Here is a 22,914-nt window from a genome sequence, read left to right as displayed (position 1 = left end):
CCAGACCAAGTCCACATCAGGAGTACATTGGGCTCAAACCTGGAAAAGTGTGAATGAATAGTAGAGAAAATAGAGTTCTGTAGTAAGGTTCCAAAATTTAACATGAAAGTAGCCAAGTTCACAGAGATGGATTAGCTGAGGTGACCGTAAAGAGGAGGCCTTGTAAAGAAAGTCCCTACGGTTGGCATTTCTCTTCTTCTTTGTTGCCAGTTATAAGCACAAAGCTTGTGACACTGACTTGTCAAAACATCTTGTTAAAACCGCATACTTTTAAACCTATATTGTTAGTTACTATTTCCTTTAGAATGTGTCAGTACAAAGGGTCAAAACTGTTTCTAATGCAATGAACATCCTTCTTCCTGAGTTAATAATATACCTTACCTTGTATAGCCAGATGGAATAAACATATGGTATATTTATAGATGGTATTAGAATGCTCATTATAATCTTGCAAATCATGTGTGTAATGATATGTAGTGCCGAAAAGTGATTCTAGTGTGTTTTTTGTATCTTATTGGCTGTAATAGCTAAAAAATTGCAACCTTTACAGAATACATCTTATCTTATCTTACTGTATTTATGTACACGCATGACTGACCTTGCAAACTGTGTCGAAATGTGTATGTTTTTGTCACATTTATTACAATAACATCAAGGAAACCCTTCATGTTATTGTAATATTTAGTTTCACGTGGTATTGCACTCATATTTTTGCCATGTATTGTGCATTGTGCAGTCCCAGCCGTGTCCCTCTGGAGGTGAGAGCCCGTCTGTCTGTGTCCCGGGGCAGGAGCTGAACAGTTGCTGGACACTGGGGCTGTTTGTGTTAGCAGCCTCTTATGAGATCTGGTTTTGGCTGGTCGTAGCATAAGCTCTTTGTGATGTGTGTGGGACAGTCCTGGCACCCCTCACCCCTCTCCATCCCTCTCCACCCCTCCCTCCCTCTCCCTCTCTCCCTCTGCTTTCTCCCCGGTCCTGCTCAAAGCCAGACCGAACCCTCTGCCAACCCCTGTTCGCTGTGAATGAAGCAGGCACAGAGGCTGGAGACTGACTCATGCATCATCTGGAAACTTGAAAGTAAAGCTTGTTATTTTGGCAATGGATGCTGTTTTGTTGTTTTGGGTTTAAATTGAGGTGGGATCTAACTGGGACTAAACCCAGAACTAAACCAGGATGAAACCAAGTGACTTGAAGTAGTGTGAATGCAGCCATTAGAGGTTATACATAGGTGATTCTGTGTAGAGGGTGCAATATTACAACTTGAAACAAATAGGTCAATAATGCATGTAAATTTGTGATAAAAACAAAACATTGGAATGAAACTAGTGAAACCTGTGCAATGTTTAGTTTTTCTTTTCACAAATTGCACTAAGCCCAGATAAATACCAGCTTAGTGATCAAAATATAAATATGTTAAAGGGCCCACATTATACTATTTTCATCACAAGCAGACTTGGAGTTGTGTTTTGTTTCATTCACACATGTTTAACTCACAAATCCTGGATATATAGGCTTTGTTCTTCTCTCAAATGGAAAACACTCTGTTCCACCTTGTGATGTCATAAGGTAATACAGGAAGTGCTCCACTGTGTTTTTAAACTCCGTACACCTTCACTAGAATCATTTGGATAATTTCAGCTCTGGAATTGCCAATCTCTACTGAACAAATGGTGAAGGGTTAAGGCTGTGCCATTAATTGAATTTTGACTGTGATTTCGATTTATGTGTCAAAGAATCTCCAAACTCATATGATCAAGTTGAAATGAGTAAAGCTTAACAAAGTTGATTTTATTTTTTAAATATAGAGATTGTAGAACAGCAGGATATATAGTTTATTTTGGATACATTTATGTTTTTATGCCTTATTTCATGTTCAAAGTATATTTTATTCATTTTATGTTTTATACATTGCAAAACTCCTCTAAGGTACATATATAGCCTATATTTATTTTCAATATTTTCATTGTAAATTATCAATTACAAAGTGTTTTTTTGTTGTTTTTTTGAGAGAGAAATGCTGAATAAATGCATCGTGTAACTAAAAAATAATCGTATGAATAATCGTGATTTCAATATTGACTAAAATAATCGTGATAATTATTTTTTCCGTAATCGAGCAGCCCTATGAAGGGTAGATGTTAACTTGAAAACTTACCCCTTCTTGACATCACAAGGTGGAACAGAGCATTTTGAGCTTTGAGATGTAAACAGATTAATAATAAAGAGTTATACAAACATGTTTGAACGACACAAAACACAACTCAAGGTATGTTTTTGTTCAGCTAACAACATTCTAACATGACTTAATCTCCCAAGAAACAATTTTGCGCAATACAGGAGCTTTAACTATGGAAGCCCTGTGCACAAATTATTCACACTTAAAACATTAGTTACAGAAATCTCAGAATTAAAGTAAGACCGATATTAGACATTAATTCACCGAAAATCATTACCAGCATAGGTCATTAGTTTAGTGCTCTAGTTCCAGTATTTCCATAATTGTATTCATCAGTAGATCTACATAGATGGGCGAATGGTTGTTAATAATTGTATGCGTGAAGAGACACCAGCCTGCTGTATAAAAGATTAGTCATCAACGGTGGATCCTTTGGGAGAAGGTGTTAGAAGTCAGACCGCTGCTAAGACTGTGCCAAGGTTAACTGTAATGTGCTCCACGCTCTTGAACTCAAATGAAGCCATAGAGAGCCTCGCGGAGTGCAGCATAGGCACATTGATATGCAGCCCTGTTTTTACCTGTTGGATGTGTCTAAGCCCAGAGGAGCAGCGATGGTGGGAAAGAGCGTGTCACTTCCTTAGCAACTGCTTAGCGACGGAGTTTGAGTCACCGGCTGCTGGTTTCCTCCACTCTTTTTTTTTTTTTTTTGTATTTGTAGACGGGGACAGGCACAGACAAGAGAGCAAACTACGTTATTGTCAGGATGCATCTTGAAAACAGGTCTGAACTGAAACGTGTAAGGTTAAAGCGAGGTTGAGAAAAAGTAGCACTGTCAGCCAATGCAGTAAGGACTCAAAATTATGTGTTATGATTTGCTTCGATGAACAAGCAATCCATATCAATTTATAATACGAGGTAGTCTGCTAAATGAGCAAGACGTTAAATTGGATTGTATAGACAGGAGAGGGTCACATGGCGTACAAGGCTGTGTAAAAGCTTTCTATGAACGTACAAACTGAAGCAGTTCATCAAAATTTGTATTCATAATCATATTATCATTTACATATCACGGACTAGTTTCCTGTTTATTCATGGTGGTTGAGTTAAATCACAGATATCACAGGCAGTGATTAGTGGATTAGCTTCATCCATTTACATTAGATTTTGGGATAAGCAAAAGAGTTGTCTTGTTGCCCATTAATAGAAGTAGTGGTAGTAGAAAATTAAATTCATTATTTGTTATTAAGTAATACAACCAATTTCATAGATTGTTATAGAGGTAGTGGTGTTAGTGGTTGTAATATATGCAAGTTTTATTTGACTAGACTTAAACTTGGACACGTAAACAAACTTAATTGATCCATAAGGAAAATTATTTAGACCCAATAACTCATACATCTCTCAATATATTATAATAACAAAGAACAAAAATATAAATGATAATAACAAATTCCAAAAATAAGTAGCAAAAATAACAAGGGCCTGGTGTCAAATAATAGCCAGGCTGGCACCACCTAGTGCCTCCGCTCAATTTCATTTCTCTCCAGTGACTAGGTCAGGAATCAGAATACACTAGACGGTTCGCAAAAACCCCAATCAGTAAAGAGCCATACATTCTGTATTGGCAATGATTCCTGAGACTGAGGATTTAAAGCCGGGACAAAGAGAATGTTTGGTGAATTTTATCCAGGGGAAAGACATCACAAGGTGGAACAGAGCACTGTTTTTTGTCCTTCTTCCTACGGGATTTGGGGAAAGTTTAATATACCAGTTAGCCCCGTCAGTGGTGCATTACATACGTCACGATCAAATAGCAGTGATTGGTTAAAAAAGAAAAGAACAAAAGTACCCGCCTACTGTCTAGCGAATGAATTCTAACACAGCGAGGACAGACGGTTTCTACGAAGTGAAACCGGCCGATGAATCAAGCTAGTCAAATAAGGCATAATCATATAAATGTATTAATACAAATATACCTCAGCTCAGGAGAAATAGTGCAAATATGAAATGTGATTGACATGACAGAGAAGCTAGTGCTGATTATATGACACATAAATTCCAATTTGTGGGTCAGTCTTGCTTAGTGTTAGGACAGACACAGACAAACAGCATAATCATGTAACCTCATTGGCTCTAGTCTGGAGTAATCTTCTGGCAGATTTTTTTGGTGAATGGGCTTAAATGTGTTCAGTGAGATCTCTCTTCCCCATCTGCATGCTCTGTCTCATCTATACAGTTATAAAAGTCTGAATTTTTGAAGAATTAAATATATCTTTGTGCAAATACGTGAATTAACTGTACATAAAAAGTACACTGATGGTTCTACCTCACAACTGTGGAAAAGAAGTACCCAGATCTAATTTACTAAAGATATACTTATAGCCTGGTTCTTACTGTGACTAAAGAGACAATGCAGATAAAGTGTCTTGTCAAGGATAAACTAAAGTACAAGGCAGAAGTGAAATGCTTGCTTGATTAGATATTTAAATCACACCACAAACTCTCCAGCTGGGGAGCAAGATTCTGCATAATATAAATAGTATTTCTTTATAAAAAGCAGTAAATAGCTTTGTTTTGACAAGCTGGTAAGACTGGTAAGAGTATATGTTATGACTAAGCAATGAAAAAGTGAGGTTGCCTTACAAAAAAATGTAATAAAAAAAAAGACCTCTAAAATAAAAGTAAAAAATTATTTTGTAATTCCAAATGATCTTAAACGGGCTGGTCAGAGTCAACCAAAGGGCCGCATGTTGCCCGGGAGCTGTACAATGCCCAGGTCTGGTCTACAGAATCAAATATTAATATGATTCACTCCAAAATGAAGAATTCTAACAAATTCTTGGCTCACTACAATCTCCACTTAACATAAAATTCTGATAACATAAATCCATTTTGGGTAGCAGCATTTTTTTGCCTAAAAATAGCATAAATCTCTCACACCTAGAAACAGTGAAGTTACTTGCTATATCTGTCTTGGTGATGTATGCTTGAGCCCCTGAAGGTTTTGGCAGCCTGGAGATTGAGCTGTTGTTCCAGATGTTGCTTGTTGCGTTTTTATGTGGGCTCTTCTAGCATTTTCTGCATCCACTCTGCCTCGTGTTCCTGCCAGGTTTGTGTTGGGCTCATAGGTAGTTGCTGTGGTTTGCATCAGCCTGTGATCTAGTGGTGTGGTGGGACATGTAGCAGCCAGTATTTGAGCTGTACATGTGTAGGTAATATGCCCCAGGGAAGTGTGTGATTCTGTATTAGTGTACAGGCTGCTAAATGTGTAAGCTAGATAAGATCACAAAGCTGTGCACCTTGCCAGGGCTGCAATTTGAGTTGGTGCAATTTTAACATGGCAAAGGCTGCAATTATTTCAATTATGTCCTCTGCAAACAACAAAATGTCTTGTTTTTATAGAACAAATCTTCTAGTGTTCTAGTGTACTATAAATCTTTATCTTTTTATGTTCTGAAATTTCAGTCTCCTCTTACATTTTAATCCTCCTGGAGCGGAATCCTACTGTTTAAACCTGATATAGCATAATTGCAGTACTTCCAAAATTATTGCAGCTCTACACTGTACTACCTGACTTCATGAGAGGAAATAGTACTATTACATTTGTAGTATAGAAGTATAACAAAAAGTAATGATTTGATTTTCATCATATGTGTGTATATTGGCTGACTAATTTATTGATCAGCCTATTAATATTTAATTAATACTTTTGTTGACTAGACCACTGTACTTCCAGTAACATGCTGTATTTGAAGGACCATTCCTATTACCACGTCCTTTTACAGCTCTGTGTAATGAGAGCGGAGAATCAAATGGCACATAAATGAATTGTCCCTCTTTTTGTGCTGTACTGTCTAATCTGCTCTAATGCATCCACACTGTCACTGGATCAATGTGTCCACAGGCGGAGAGACGGGGCCGAACCAGAGAGCAGGAAGAGCCACTAATGAAATATATAGCAGAACAAGATCGGACAGGTTTTAATGGCACAGCTAATAATAGGATGCTATCGAGAGCAACAGTCTATACATTATAATGACAGAGAGATCATGCTACAGATCTCAGTGGACCAGCCGAGCAACATGTGCTAATCTGTTGCTAATAAGGACATTGGAGAGTGGATCATTATTATGAACTGGGCAGACTTTGATAGTTATAGAGTACTGGATTTTGTCATCGACACCTCATAGAATTTTCAATTAGCCTAATGTTAAACAAGCGGAGATTTGATGCTAAAATTTTGCACTGATTTAAAAAATAAATGTACCACTAGTAATCCAGCAGCCACCATTGGGTTGTTCCATGGCTCTTTTAATGATACTTTTATATTGTTTTTGCCAACATTTCTATGGACATTTGTCACGTCACAACGTTTTTGACAATCATTCTTAAGCTCTACAAGAGGTCACAAATGTTGTCTGACCAGTCAGCAACTTCTACATTATGTTTGAATCCAGAAGGGACTTAAATAGGACAATAGAGTGCAAAAAAAACCTGTCCAAATGTTCAAATCACAGCTGCTAATTTGTAACACCGTCTCTCTTGAAAATTCTTACATCATTCAGAGCAAACTATATAACTTCTTTTACATGACATAAGTTTGGTGCTTCAGTTGTTGATTCTGAGAAAATCCATGCTGTTTCTCCTTTGTGTTGTTTTTCTCCTTTTGTAAGCAAACACACCATGCATATATGGATTGGTTAATCTGCCTGTCAATCATGCCTTGTGAAATCAGGGAGACAGAATACAGCTCCAGATCCACTTTTCTTTGTAAAGTTTTGTGAAAGTGTGTGATTCTGGCCAGATATCACACATGGAGTAATGCTAATGTAAGCCACACTCCCAAATAAATGAATAGTTATTACAATTCTGGACAGCAACCTTTTTCAAGGTAAAATAAGAGCATCATGGTTTATTTCTTTCATATTCATTTGAGCCATTGCTTCTACAAAAAGTTAATATGGAATTGATCTCTGTCACATTTTCAGATTCATTGAGTTGAGTCGGTGCTCACTGTTTTCCTAATCATGTTCTAAATATAGTGTTAATATTTTTGACAAGTTTCATAGTTTGGAATATTTCAATATAGATTACTAAAGATAATATTATATTGTATGTATTCCCTGGTGTTTTCTTACTGCCTCTTACTAGTCCAGTGCTAAATGATGGCTGACCAGAGCCACAGCACTTGACATGAGGCTCCACAGGCTGCCATCTACCACTTTAACTCTGCTATATTTATAGACTGTTTTGATTTTCCACACTGGCCTGGTCATAGCCTGCTAGTCACGTTTCTTATCTCCGTTTATTTACACTCTTTACACCAGGAAAGATGTGAGGGCTGCAGTGCGTTTCTGTTTGGTCTGATTTAATAAAACTCACTGTCAATCTCCTGGCTTCATGATGGTTGTCATAGTTACACTTCCTGGATTGTGTGGGTATGCTCAGGTTCACCAAGTGCAAGAACAAACAAAACCTGTGTGAACAATGCATTTCAAATTCCGTGAAATGCTATGTAAGAAACCAAATGTTTGGCAATATTTGGCACGAGCCAGTAACAGAGTAACTGGCAAGGACTATTGTTTTTCGCCCATTTCTACTTCTCTGTTATTATTTTTTCTTGCAAGTGATCGCGATTTTGAGGGCCTAAACATCAGTGAAAGTCCCCATACCAGACAATGCTTGAAGTAACTCAACAGCGCCACCTAGAAGTGGACCCTTATGGGAGTGGGCACAAGCAAATTTGGAACAGTGATAGCGAACAATAAGACAAGCCAAAAGTTAAATTGGCGCATACCCCTATGATGAACACAAAGTTGGCCATATTGGACAAAAAATTCGCCACCGTTTGACTGTGTGTTTGTAAAATGCTATTAGTCCCTGGTTTTTGGTCCAAATGAGCTCACATTTGGCACATCACATCTAGGGACACATCTGTCTTTGTGGGTTGTATCGACACCAACTCCAAAACCAGTAGTTTGAGAGTCTCTGCAGGCGTCTGGATCTGACCTGTTTGTGTTTCTCATCTCAGCGATCATATTGTCCTGTGCTCTAAGTTGTGTCTTCATCTTTTCAAGGACTTTACTAGTACTGGATAGCTCTTGTTTGAGCTAGAAGCTTTCTCTCACTGAACTGGTATACAGATACTGGATCTCCTTGTATGCATTCATTTGGGTTTCTAGCTCTTTGCCTTTCTATTAGAGAGAAGCTCTGAGTTCTTGCATCTCCAAATCGTCAGTCTTATTCCTGACTTTTTTGGAGTGTGCAAACTCAAGTTTTTGAACTCCAAGTCTTTTTCTTGCTTACTTCTCTCCTGAGACCTAAGCTTGTGGTGCAAAGAAATGCTTATTTGGACCTGATCTGCAAGTTTGGCCCTTACTTGCTTCAACTTTTCACAGAGCGCCCTGACCAGAGTGCTCTACTCCAGGGGTGGAAGGTCCTGGACAGGCTAGCATGGTAGTTATGTCCACACACACATAATTTCATACCATATGAATTGTATTTATTTGGTTTATGTAGCAGGGACGGTGTACCTTAATCAACATTTCTGTAAATGTACCAGAATTAGCCAGAGAGACTATTTTTCATCTGTAGTTACTGGACAGATGGTAAACATGGTCACCATAAAAACACAACAATAAGAATTATACAACTTGACAAATTCTACATTTATATTATTCATATTAAACAGCTCTGCTGGCCTCACAAGTCAGTTGGATTAGCAGTCTCTAACCTCTTTCCTTAAGTGAGCTGCCTTTTGCAAAGCGAAAATGCTGGAGAGCTACTAGTTTTAGTGATCACAAGAAATTGAATATATACAGTATAAGAGCCACGGAAAGCCTTAGATGAGGTACAGTTACAGTAGATGCCTATAAAACATAAATCATTGTCCATTTATTGGCAAGCTACTTGGAAGGAGGTGGCGAGTTACTGGTAGCTCCTGAGCTACAGGTTGGAGACCCCTGGATTAGATTGTTCTCTATGCTACCTCTATGCCACAGGTGTCAAACATAAGGCCCGGGGGCCAGATCCGGCCCTCCAAGACCTTTAATCTGGCCCTCAGCTGATTTTCTACTAAAATATTTTAATTATATTTTCTGTTAAAATATTGGTAATTTTCTGTGCCGTTGAGCATAGCAGCGTCTCCAGCGTCTCTGTACGTGGCCCCTCCCAACAGAGCAGCACAAATGAAAACTTGTCTCTGTCCAAGCGCTCTTAAAGGATGATCGTTTTGACTGTTGACCATGACACACTCATCAGCAAAATGTCAAAAATGAGAAAAGTGGACGCTGAGTGCAGGATTTTCCAAGAAAAATTGACTTATTCCTTTTTGCATACAAGTTCATGTTAAAACATTGTGTTGAAATTACATTTTTCTTAAAGTTTCAGGTTGTTCATAATATTATAATATTTTGTAAAAGAAAGACTTCATCAATTAAAAAAGATTTCTGTAATAGATTTGCGTTTCTCTGCACAAATATTTGAACTTATTGCTGTTTTTGGAGTATATATGCCATGAGTTTTCTGATCCAGCCCCTTTGGGATCAAAGTAGGTTGGATAAGGCCCCAGGACCAAAATGAGTTTGACACCCCTGCTCTATGCAGTTGCATCAAAATAGCAAGGATAAAACAATAGTAATACTTGTTGCAGTAGTAGTAGGTAGTAGTTGCAATAGTCCTATGGCAGCAGTAAAAGTATATTGATACATATATTGATCAATAGTTGGATGAGTTGCAAAATAGCACAAGAATTAGTTGCAGCACTACTGGTGAATACAGTGGATTTCAGATTTGTTACAACACATGGGTCTGTAATCAGATCAAAGAATACATGCTAACCTGAGGGAAGCAAGGCTAAAACCTGTTTTTCATCAGTCTTTGCAGTGACTGGTGTGTGCTTCTGAGGCGACAGGGCAACCATTTCATGCCATTTTTGGTGTGATTGTAGTTCACAAAGAGGAGGCGGAGGAGGAAAGGAGGAGAGGCTGAGGCTCACAGGAAGGATAGTTCTTTGGTGCTGGAGGCCTAAAGCATAAAAATACATCAACATAAGGACAAAAGCTTTACCATAAGTGAAAAACATGTTGCAGAATAAACTGTTATCCCTCCCCACTCAGTCAGTCACTCTGCTGAACTGTGACGGAAATAAATGGGCATTCATGGGCAGTTGTTTCCACATGGTTGTCATCCATTTGATACAATTGTCTGTCCCTGGCAGCTGGTTCCTTATGGTCTGCACCCAATAAATGCTTTTTTAATGTATAGGCAATACCATTCAGGTCATTTTTCTTCTGTTTACAATATCTTGTAAGGGATAAAAAGTGTTTTCTTGATCAATGTGGGTTAGATTTTGATTTAATGCTACTTAGAATTTGCTTAATCTTATTTTCATGTAATCATGTCCGTGAATAGATCTTCAGCCTTTCCCAGCCTGGTTTAGTGGTTGTTTAATCTTATTTAATATGTGACACACCCTCACTTTTGCCTGACCTTTGTTTTCCCTCATTTAAACCTCTGTTTTCTCAAGTGGAGTGGCCTGGTTTAATATGTTTTTGATCCCGCTTGATCCTGGTTTAGTTTAGTTTTTTAGAATTTAACACTTGCGATGAGATGCAGAATGAAGAATTGGTCTAATTTAGTTTCATTAATACTGGTACTTTGAATTCCAAATATTATGTGATGTTTTACTTGGCGTGAAAACTTTGAGAATGTTAGCTCTAAATCACTTTCCTCTTTTTGTTTGCTCCCCTCCCACTCACCTCATTACCCACTCCACCTTCTTCGTCTCTAATATCATTTCGCTCCTTTTTCTCTTTCAGCTGGTGGGGGGCGAGTTTGACCTGGAGATGAACTTTATCATCCAGGAGGCGGAGAGCATTGGGTGCATGGTGGAGCTTCTTTCCCACTGTGAGGTCACGTGCCAGGCCGAAATCTGGAGTATGTTCACCGCCATTCTTCGCAAGAGTGTACGCAACCTGCAGACCAGCACGGAGGTTGGGCTCATCCAGCAGGTGCTGCTGAAGATGAGCAGTGTGGATGACATGATTGCAGGTGAGGGCCCGCAAAGTACAATGGATAGGGATAGGACAATAAGCAATAATATAGTTTATCGTGACAAAAAAGGTTGAAAATAATGGTTCGTGGGATATTTTCTATACTGTTATAGTGATAATCGCCAACAAAATAGCGATTTTATCATCAAAATGTACTGAAAAAAGCTACTTATCCTTGATGTTTTCTTCTAGATGATTGTTGTTTTCACTCATAGCAAAGTACAGTTCTATAACAGCTTTTTTAAAAATATGGACCTTATTCATAATATTATGAACAGGGGACTGAAAAACATTGCGTATTACTGCAGAATCAATGAGCAAAGCACAATGATTGCATGGTACTGTTTGAATCTCGCTCAAGGCTCGACAGAGGAGGTGGTAACCATAGATTTAGGGTTTTTTTTTATTTGTGAGGGAGATTTGAGGATAACGAGGTTAGAGGAGGTTAAAGTCGCACAAGCAGGCGACTGGGAAGCTACAGGTCATGTTTCCAAGTAAATAAAACAACATCCATCTTGTTGCGCTTATCTCAGACCAGGTCGTAAAGGCACAGTCTGAGCAGGGATACCCAGACTTCCCCTCTCCACACGCCTACTATAGAAATAAAATGTCTTTAAATTGACTATTATATGCCAAACTGACTAGAAAGTTGTTTCATTATCAAAACACTTGATGATGTCATTGGATGGCAATTCAGGACTTCTCTACTTAACAATTGTAATAATTTCAGTGCTCAATTAGAGACAACATTATTAAATTGAGCTCAACAGTTGTATCTAGCCATATTTCTGAGCATAGAAATGTCATGTTTACTTGCTATGTATTACTATTAATTATTTTCCATGCATATACAATATTTAAAGCTGTAAAAGATAACAAATAATTATAAGGTATCCAAAACAAAGACCAAAAACCTCACTATTGCATTTTACATTATATTCTTAAGCCAAATTTAAGTTAAAAATGATCCCCTTGTTGTCTTTCCTTATCTTTCTCTTGCTCTCATAAAGTTACCCTAACTCTCCACTAATCCTGTAGATGGATGGAGTTTTTAAAGGCCCCAATTTACTTAAAACTTTGAGTATTAATATTTTATTTGTGGGAGAAGGTTTACTGATATACAGCAACATAGTCTTTACAGTTGTGGTCCTGACATACAAGACATACAAGACATACTATTGACTTAAATCTTTAATCTGACTGTGATTATTATTTGTCTATACGGTTTATGCCAATTTTTCTATAAATAGTAAACACATTTCCTGGCATTATGTTGAGCTTATAAATCCATAAGGCACTGCTGTACATTGCTTACTCCGCGTCCTTATGTAAATTCAATACAACAAAAGCTTCCCATTATCCTCACCATTATTACACAAGCCTTATCTCCATTTTAGCATTGCAGCAGTTCCTCTCTGAGCCCACTGGTGCAGCACACGCCTCTGCAGTGACCGCCCCAGTCCCCCTCTGTGCTCTGCCGTTTGTATGGGGGGCCTGATTACCAAACATCCCATACCCGTCCGCATCCCATTCCTCCACTGCATGATATTGACCTTGACTCCTCTTTAATACGCCGTCTCTGAGTGTGTCCTCTCCCTCACTCCTCCCCCCGCGTCCTCTGTGTCCTAGCTACCGCCCCGGGACGCTCTGCTTTATAACTTGTATGACTTATTACTGCTCAATATGGCGGAGCATACGGCGCTTAAATCAATTTAATGCTAATATTCAAATAGTCCCTCCTTAACCAGAACTCAATCCCCACTAAAGCTATAAGACATCGACCTACATGGATAAGAACAAGGGATTCAAAACTAGGACTCCTATCTCTGACTCTGTAATGAAATGCTATCAGAAGACTCTTCATATCTACACAGGCCCTAATGGGAAAGTGGTGGTTAAGCGCATTAGCTAACAGTAAAAGTGCTGCAGAGATTTTGACATACTCACTAGTTTACGAGTACTGTCCTGATTAGGGATAATACTGATACTGGTATTGAATATTGGTGCCGATTCTGAAAAATTAGCCAGGTCATGTATTGATTCCATGATAGTGGTTGAGCTGATACACTGGTTGGGTATTTAACTGGATGTAATAATTGGCCATTAATTGGTCTAGAACAGGGGTCACCAACCTTTTTGAAACTGAGAGCTACTTCATGGGTGCTCAGTCACACGAAGGGCTACCAGTTTGATACGCTCTTCTGAAATAACACATTTCCTCAGTTTTCCTTTAGCTATACATTATTAATAATGATTAATGACAATCATCAATGTGAAGACACTGATCACGTTAATGATTTCTCATAATAATTATCAACAATGACAGCAAGGAGGGAAACGGATATCAATATTCAGCACTTTATTAATCTCAGTAATTGTTAAATTTTTAAGTACAGTGTTAGCTATAATCATTATTGCTTCTATGAGTGCGTTTACTTGCACATCCCAGGTTTTAAATGCAGTATCCTGGTTTCTTGACATAATCTTACAACTGTGCAAGTGCAAAAATTATATATTTAATAAACCAGGAATATTACAAACAACCATGAGCTCCTTTAGCATAGGAAGCGTGGGAAGTTCTAACCAGCTGTAAGGAGCTATGAGGTATCCTACAATCCACTGTGCAGATCAAACCCAATGTTCCCAAACACTATTGTACAGGTTCTACACTGCAGCAGATTCTTAATTAAAATTTTCTGCATAAATAAAGTCAACTTTACAACATATGAACCATAAGCACTATAGAGCCACAGCATCATGTGTTTAATTCAACTTTGCGCACATTTATTTATGTTTTACAGAAACGAAACTTAAAACCACATGGCTCATTTGCATAAAATGTAAGCACTAAAAACAACAGGTTGCTCCTCTAAATTGCTTATCTGAACTTCATGTATAATGAACAAATTTTTAAGATATTGTCATTTTTAAATCTATATAAATGCAAGGGTGATTAAAAAAGAATAGCAACGGAATGAAATTAAATGTTAAATGCAGCTCACTAATGAGTTGTGCTATTTTTAGAACCGGCCTGCGGGCGACTCATGTAGTCCTCGGGGGCGACCTGGTGCCCACGGGCACTGTGCTGGTGACACCTGGTCTAGAATGTTTGAACTTTTATTCATACAAAGCTGTTCAGTAGTTATTTGAATGATAAATAAGTTTGATCTCTTGTGTAATAAGCTAACTGTCTTTTATGTAAATAAGTAAAACATTTTGTCCATACTCTGGTATCCCTAATATCGAGTATCAGCAGAGAGAAGTCAAAGTACTGATATCGGTATTGGAACTGAATAAGATTGGTGCATCCCTAGTCCTGATCAGGTTTCTGTTCCACTTCTTCAGAAAACCACTCTCGTCCAGTCAACAAGCAGGTCAAATAACCAAATATGTGTGAACAAGGGGCTAAGAGACAGTCAGTGCTGTCTTGTAATTTAGCATTAGCAATAAAAAATTGCTATAATTATCAAAACAGCATGAATTGTTTAAGTGCATTTATAGACAGAAGATGATAAGCTGCTATAGAAATCATTTAGAAATGTTAGCTCGAATCCAAGAGAAAGAACTTCCATTGGCTTTCTTTAAAAATGACAAAAAATTAGCCTTTTGCACTCATGTTAATAATTGGTGGCCACAGTTAAATAATGTTTTGTCAGTCTTTTGTTACTTTTGAAATCTCAAGGCTGCAAACTATTCACTTGGTAATTAGTTCCCGCCTCTGTTTTTTTCACTTTGAATGACACATTTCATTCCCACATTTACATAAGAGACCATTCATTGTTATGCACTGGTGGCAAAGCTGCATCTGTATGTTCTTTTATTTCAAAAATAGTGCAGTAACTAATATCAATGTGCATGTGTCAAGATTCAAGGCTCATTTTGCTTACTCAGATCAAACAGCTTTTCCTTCATAACCAAAGGACTCTGTAATTTTTACAGAATAAATAATGGATGGCACTACACTTTATAAGTCAAAATCGGCCCAGTTTTGATGACTCCGCCATATTTAATCTGCGATGTGGCCAAACGCTGACTCATGTGAAGATGTCCCGACTGTCCCTGCCCATATTGGATTATGTGTGCTTCCTCGGACCTGCTGGACATGCTCAGATATTGTACCTACAAACAGCATTTTTCTGTGTGTTCATACATGTTTAATCTCAGCCTCTACTATGATATTTCTCTGTTGCGTACTTCTTTGTGGGACCACGCCAAATAGACTGCCTGATAATGGAATTTAAAAAATGCTGCTCTGTACTAAATTCTCAGAAGAAGTGTCTTCAAGCGAAATCTAAAGCCAACAATCCCCACGAGACAAGACTAGTTCTTTTTTTTTTTTTTTTTTTTTTTTTGCATTTTATTCAGTATTTTTGTTTTCACTGTTGTTTTGTTTTGGGACTACAGCTTCTCAAGGAGGTATAACTAGCACTTTAGATTACATTTAGATTGGACAAAAAAGGGTTAACACAGATAAAAAATCATATGTGCACTGTCTTGAGGCAGTTTTTGTTTCACGAGATCTTGTGGCATGAGATCTTGTGTACGCATCCCTATTAGAAACTTGCTTTGTGTACATAAATCATTATACAAGTAAAATTGTAAAGCCTTTAGAAAACTAGTATAATTTTTTGGCATAGTGCCCATACCCAAATAAAAGGCCATTTATTTATACAGTGCATTTTCACCTTAAAGGCACTTTACATAAAGGAACCATTAACCCATCTTTTAAATTACACAACATTTACTTACTACTGAGACTGCAGCCCATGTTTTAGATATGTTTTTGTCCCTTTCAGACTTGCTGGTGGACATGCTGGGAGTCATGGCCAGTTACAGCATCACAGTGAAGGAGCTGAAGCTGCTCTTCAGTATGCTACGAGGAGACAACGGCATCTGGGTAAGACTTTTCACATGATGATAAAATATTTGAGACGAAAAGTTGATGTATGAAGTATTTAACAGTGCCGGAAGGGGCCCTCAAAAGGCTCAAATAAAATGTGTATCGCCTTAAGTTTAACCCAAACCAAAAAGGTCTTGCTTGACCAAAGACAAGCCCTGAGGAGTGACTGAAAAGAAGCATTCATGGGCCTACCAAAAGTCCTCAAGTATCTCAGTAATCTGACCACGTATCTGACCTGAACTGCATTCACAAGACCAAGTACACAGGATTGCATGTGATGAATATGCAAACAGAGAAGTAGTAGTAGTTATAAACTGTGTATTTATGTGTAAAAAGAAAATTTTACACTTTCCTGATCTATGTTATAATGTTGTTTTCTCATCAAAAACATACCCGGAGTTGTGTTTTGTTTCATTGGCACATGTTTAACACACAAATCCTGCATATTTAGGCTGAGTTCTTCTCTCAAACATGTGATGCCATGTGTTAATACAGGAAGGTGCTGTACTGTGTTTTTAAGCTCCATACACCTTCACTAGAATCATTTGGATAATTTCTGCCTTGGAATTGCTGATCTCTACTGAACAAAAGGTAAAAGGTAGCTGAAAACTTGAAAACTATCGAATGAAACAGAGCACTTTGAGCTTGTAGATGTAGGCAGACAACGACTCAAACATGCTTGAATGAAACAAAACACAACTCCATGTATGTTTTTGATAAGGTACCAGCATTGTACTATGGCTTAAAACTCAGAAGAGTGAATTTTCTGTACTATAGGACCTTTAAACACTTTCCATCTGGTGTAAAATATATGCCGTTTAGACGCTGACAAGCATAGCCCTAGTATATTCCACCTCGACCTATACACATTAAAGTTCTTACTCAATTAAGCTTCACCTATTAGTGTTAGTGTCAGAGCTTTCAACTCATAGACAATATTTCTTATGTTAAGTGCAATGCTTTGTTAGTGATTAATTATCTTAGATTATGGGCATGTCAGATATGATTGGTTATAATTGGTGAGGTGGTGTAATTAAGTAACTACAGTATACATAACACTGGGCTAACTGTACAGCAGAAGTTGGTTTGTCGGTGTCATTAGCTTGGCTGTCATTTATTAGTGCAATGGATGGAGCTCTATAATAGTAGCTGCATAATATAAGTGCTGGGATTGATTTGAGGGCTCATGTCGAAACAAGGGCAATTTAACTTAGTGCTTTGTCGGCTGCAACTGTCATCATTAGTGTGACACAGGCTCCAAATGTTATTTGTTTGCTTGTATTGACAAACCAAGATGAGAAGGCTTTAAATGTGTTGGAGTATTTAGGATTTAGGTACACACCACGTCCTACTCCAGACCCATTCAAATTGACTTTAAAAAGATGCTACAGCTGCACTTTGGGCTACTAGCTCTTCTAACTCTCCTAACTCCTAACAATACAAAACTGAAAGTGGAAAAGTAATCTCTGTTTTGTATTGCAGTTTTGTATATAAAAACTAAGATTAAAATCTTATAATGGAAATTTTACAAGTACATTGTTGTTGATTGGCTATTTATGGCAGTAAAGCTTTAGTGATTTAGTCAGTTGATTGGTTGGTGGCATGTTAGGTAACCAGAATTTATATTAGTCCACTAATTATTTTAGTTGGATTGTAAAAGATTTTGAATGAATAACATGGAGGAAGATTTGGGAATGAACTAAATTTTTTTTCTTTTACACACAAATACACCATTTACTAGTACTTTTTTTTTGTCTTGTCAGTGCACTTCAGGTTACATATGGTCGGATCATTGAGAGTTGAGCTTTCACTAATGCCACACCCCTTCTTAATAAACCAATGAATGCACAGGGATGTCTTTTGAATTCCTGCCAGCGACAGCCCTACAATGTACAATGTTACTTTTGCAGATTCCAATATTGAAAAGTATAAAACATATAACATCTTAGGATGTTGAATGTAGATGCTAAAATAATCATCATCTTTATTTTTGGCTTTATATTGACCCATTAAATAGACTGGCTATACACCTGTTCTTTAAAATGTGTTCTAATATAGCTCTAAAATTACCACCAGGTTGCAGATAAATTTTCATTTGCTGAAACACTCCTGGTTTCTCATGCAGTTTGTGGTATTTATTTGGTAATATTAGACTAATCTCCCCACAGAAGATGTATTGTACACAGTGTAAGCTCATAGCACAGTCACAGCCATATTGTTCACACACAAGTATCGTATAGCACACACAGGAGTCGTTACAATGGGCACTGCACTTTTCAATTTGTCGTCCAATCACAAAAACTCACTAAAAGGCCCTATTTTCTCGACTGTGCATTTCCTCCTCCTCCGCCGCATGGAGTGTGCAACTGAGAGCCAAGCGTTCCCTCAGATTACTGTGGTCTGGCAGGGCTTAATAGGTATTTGCTTGAACAAGGTTGTTGGTAATGGCTATGGGCCCGTTGCACTCTGTGGACTCTAGTCTGATCAACAAGGTCTCACTTCAGAGCAAGCTGTGGAGGCTGTTTGATCATTTGAAAATACAAATATTAATATGTTTAACTGTATCAGCAGCTGTAAAGGGCATGTACCTGATTTTAATCAACGAGTTGAGCAACATGTTTCAGTTTAAACTTTTAGCCTCGGCCACTTAGTCCTTTCTGCCACTCTGATACTGCACCATGACTGAGAATTGTGTCTTGTGATAATGTCAGACAGTTTTGGGGAATTTCAGTATTAGTCAGTCTATACAATTTATAAACTATATTACACAGACATTAAGCTCAGATCATATCTTGACATGAATACATTAAAATCAGGTACTGGCCCTTTAAAGATGCACTGTGCGACTTGTCTGGTGCAGAGTCTGTCATCAGCATCTCTCCAGGGCGATGTTGCCTGGATTGTTCCGCAGTTTGACTTTATCGCTATGGAGACAACAGATAACGCAATAGGGCCAAGTTAGATGTCAGATCTGTGACCAATAAAAACCCATGTTGCTGAGTAAATGGAAGATTGATACCAGAAAAGTTACACAGTGCATCTTTAACTAAACTGTTAAACGCTTTCTAAATCTGTTTTTAAAGCAAAGACATGTCAGTTTTACATTAGAAAATAATCAGATAAGAATTTTATTATAAATGTCTTTGTTTGATTGATTAGTTTGTTAGGGATTTGATAACAACAGCAATTGTAATACTTAAAACCAGGAGTGGGTGGGTGATATGAACAAAACAAAATCTCTGTTTATGCAACATAAGCATAGCATTTCATTCATTTAAATTATTTCTGTGGTATTGATTTTTAGATTTTTTTTTCGAATGTTACACATCCTCAAAACATTTCTCTCAATCTTATCAGTAGTTCAGTTTTTATTTTCCACCACTGATATCATATCCAGACATGAGAAATTGAAAGCATGCAGGCCTGTGACTCTTTATTTGTTTTTATGGATCGACATCAGCTGCTGCCACGGCAACAGTTTTCCAGTGGCCTATACTTATAACTCTAGCGTGGCTTTTTGTTCCTGTTTATTTTACCTCTAAATAGAACAACAAATGGCTCATTGATCACACACAAGATGGCCATTAAATGTATCTGGGATGCCAGGCTACCAAGCTAACAAGCATCCCTATGGTTTCTTGAGAATAAAGTACACCTCAGCGAATGGCTAATTAAGTAGCATTACATGTCGCACCAGTACTGCATTGCAACGGTTTCACTGCTAGAATTATACGCCAATTGGTACAAATTGGTGTTGAAAGTGTAAACGGTGTCTACCTCCTTAACAAAGAGACAGTACAGATTTCTTGATAAATGCATCCTTCTGTACCACACTGTCTTTTAATCCATTATGTTCTTGTTAATGAGGTTAATTTACCAGTTAACAGGCAACAAGTTGGTAATTAGTCGCCCATCCAATTACAGTGGTGCTTGTTGTCATTTGCCTAACTGCCCGGCGTAGTTTTCTGATTGGTCCAGCTCATGTACACCAGGGTTCATTTTTATTTAAAGGGGATGTATTAAAACGCAACTGTGGAAATTATGGATGCGTTTTACGAGGGGAGAGATTTATGTTTTGGCGTGTGTAGGTTGAAAAGAGAGAGATGAGAGAGGGAGAGAGGGAGGATAGAGAGAGGAGAGTATGTGAAGTATTGGCAGTCACTGAGAGGTCAATGTGTCCTTTTTCCTTCTCTCAATCTCCCATCTGCTCTGAAACAGCTCACATCTACTACTGCAGATCACTGGTCCATACTCAACCAGAGCCTATCCATCTCCATAGCGATCTCTACTGCTTACAGTGATATTGCCCCATGATACCAACTCTGCACGCTCTTCAAGTATACAGAGAAAGCATTTGACATTTTAGTTGATGGTTAGTTAATAATCATTTCCAATCAACTAATAGTGATATTATTAATGCAGCCTTACTAAGGTCACCTCTGTGGCAGATAAGCCGTTGTGAGTCATCTTGATTCATACATTTAATAATTTGTGGTCAGTGATGCTTATTTCTACTATTTTATGTTGTGCAGGCTTTTTTGTTGTAAAAATCATACAATATAAATGGCTTCTGATGATTTCTTGGTATTCCTGGCTTAAACTGTATCATACCTGGGTCTGCTTTATTACATTATTTCTCTTTGTGTAATTAGGGATATACAATACAATACTGATATCGGATATCAGTGCAGATATTGAGAAAACTGGTTGATTGGATATCGGGTTCCAAATTTCGGTTCAGGCAATATTCCATTTTGGTCTATAAACTAGTGTAATAAGACGATTTATTGGCCCTAATGTTAGGCTATAATATCTAAGAATTAAGCTTGTATTTGTACAAAGCTGTTCTTGTAATTACTGTAATGACTTAATTAAATTATAACTAACCGTTAGACACTTTTGGCTGATTTTTACCATATGTTTGTATTTAAAGGAAATGAATTATGCTTTCAGACTTTGTATTGGTATCAGTTGATCTTGAGTGTCAGTGCTGGAACAGAAAAAGCTGGATCCTAAGCGTATCATTGAAGTATACAAGACATTTTGTTGCCTTTACCAGTCAGTAATTGGGTAATTTAAAATGTTAATTTCATAACCCGCTTGAGAATGTTTCTTTACACTGTATATTACAACATGTTTAGGCCTACTCCCCACCTTGTCTGTTCCAGTCCAGCTGTCCCTCCCATTCACCCCGCGGCCCCCTCTAGAGACAGATCGATTAGGGGTTGCCATGGTATTGATGGGGTGATGTCAGGGGGAGGATAGAGGTGATTGAAGACTTATTGATTGCGTGAGGCTGTGGTAGAGATGGTGTCATGCCTATTCCATTCTGAGTAGCGCTCTGCTTGTGTGTGTTTTGTAATTGGTGCCAACAGTAGCACATGAGATGACAGGGACTTTTCTTCTTCTGTGTTTGTAGCCGAGACATGCCATCAAACTGCTGTCAGTGCTCAACCAGATGCCCCAGAGACACGGCCCTGATACCTTCTTCAACTTCCCAGGACGCAGCGCAGCGGTGAGAATACAATATACTCACATTTAACACGGTTTAGTTTGTAAGGAAAGACAAAATTATATTCAGTACTTTATAATCACTGCAATGTTATTATCCTTAATAAAGCATGATCAAAGACTCAATTAATACTGAACCAATAGCTAATTAAGAATAATTCAGGCTTAATAATGACTTAATTAATGGGTTAGGGTATTAATTAAGTATGATTAGTAATGCCCATACATAAACTGCTATTGCAATTGTCGTCATATTTCTCCTTTTCCTCCCAAATTGTCTTAAATTGGAAAGTGATGCAGTGCTTTCGTCATAGTTTAGTGTCTGTTCAATCGATTTTGGTCAGTTGTTTATTGATCCAGCTTTGACTAACTAAGACAACGATTTTGCTTCATATGGCAGAACAGGTTAGTAATGGATGAATTAATGGTGCAGCCAATATTGAAAAAGAATTTGTGCATAAACTTCTGTAGTAGTTTATTGCAATATGTTCTGACTATGTTTAATTTTTTACTGAGAATGTCTTAATTAGTCCAGATTAATCCCATTTTACACAGATGTTGTCAGCACTTTATTATCACCTGAAGCTCAAGGTGATGCTGCATTAAAACATATTTGGTGTTAATTACTGTGACTTTTGTGCGTTATGTTTCCAGGCCATAGCGTTGCCCCCAATCGCCAAATGGCCTTACCAGAACGGATTTACTATCAACACGTGGTTCAGGCAAGACCCACTCAACAACATCAATGTGGACAAAGATAAACCCTACCTATACTGGTGAGTACAACATGACAATGCATTTACTGTGTGTCTAATGGCTGTGATAAACTTGGGCTTGATTGCATGAAAGGACCATTAACGGACCTGTATTAGACTATTTTCTGGTCTCTGTTATAATGTTGTTACGTCATCACAAACATACCTGGAGTTGTGTTTTGTTTCATTCACACATTTAACACACAAATCCTGCATATTTAGGTTGTTTTCTTCTCTCAAACAGAAAACACTCTGTTCCACCTTGTGTTGTCATTTGGTAATACAGGAAGTGCTCCACTGTGTTTTCAAACTCCATACACCTTCATTAGAATCATTTGGATGATTTCAGCCCTGGAATTGCCCATTTCTACTGAACTAATGACAGAAGGTAGCTGTTAACTTGAATACTACCACTACATGACATCACAATGTGGAACTAATAACACAGGATTACTCAAACATGTGTGAATGAAACTAAACACAACTCCGGGTATGTTTTTGATGAGTTAACAACATTAT

The 22,914-nt window shown here is 37.8% G+C and overlaps 1 protein-coding gene across 1 annotated transcript in view; it reads left to right on the top strand.

The window, feature by feature from the left end:
- Nucleotides 1-22,914, top strand: part of nbeaa (neurobeachin a) — a 131,587-nt gene that overhangs the window by 32,812 nt on the left and 75,861 nt on the right. The window contains 4 exon segments of the mRNA XM_055148797.1: nucleotides 10,996-11,227; nucleotides 16,026-16,126; nucleotides 21,549-21,644; nucleotides 22,295-22,416. Of these exon segments, the coding sequence (XP_055004772.1) occupies nucleotides 10,996-11,227; nucleotides 16,026-16,126; nucleotides 21,549-21,644; nucleotides 22,295-22,416 (551 nt within the window).

This window comes from Boleophthalmus pectinirostris, unplaced genomic scaffold, assembly GCF_026225935.1.
Source record: "Boleophthalmus pectinirostris isolate CB_2022bp ecotype Guang Dong unplaced genomic scaffold, ASM2622593v1 HiC_scaffold_12, whole genome shotgun sequence".
Classification (NCBI taxonomy): Eukaryota; Metazoa; Chordata; class Actinopteri; order Gobiiformes; family Gobiidae; genus Boleophthalmus; species Boleophthalmus pectinirostris.
This window is presented reverse-complemented; position numbering and strand designations above follow the sequence as displayed.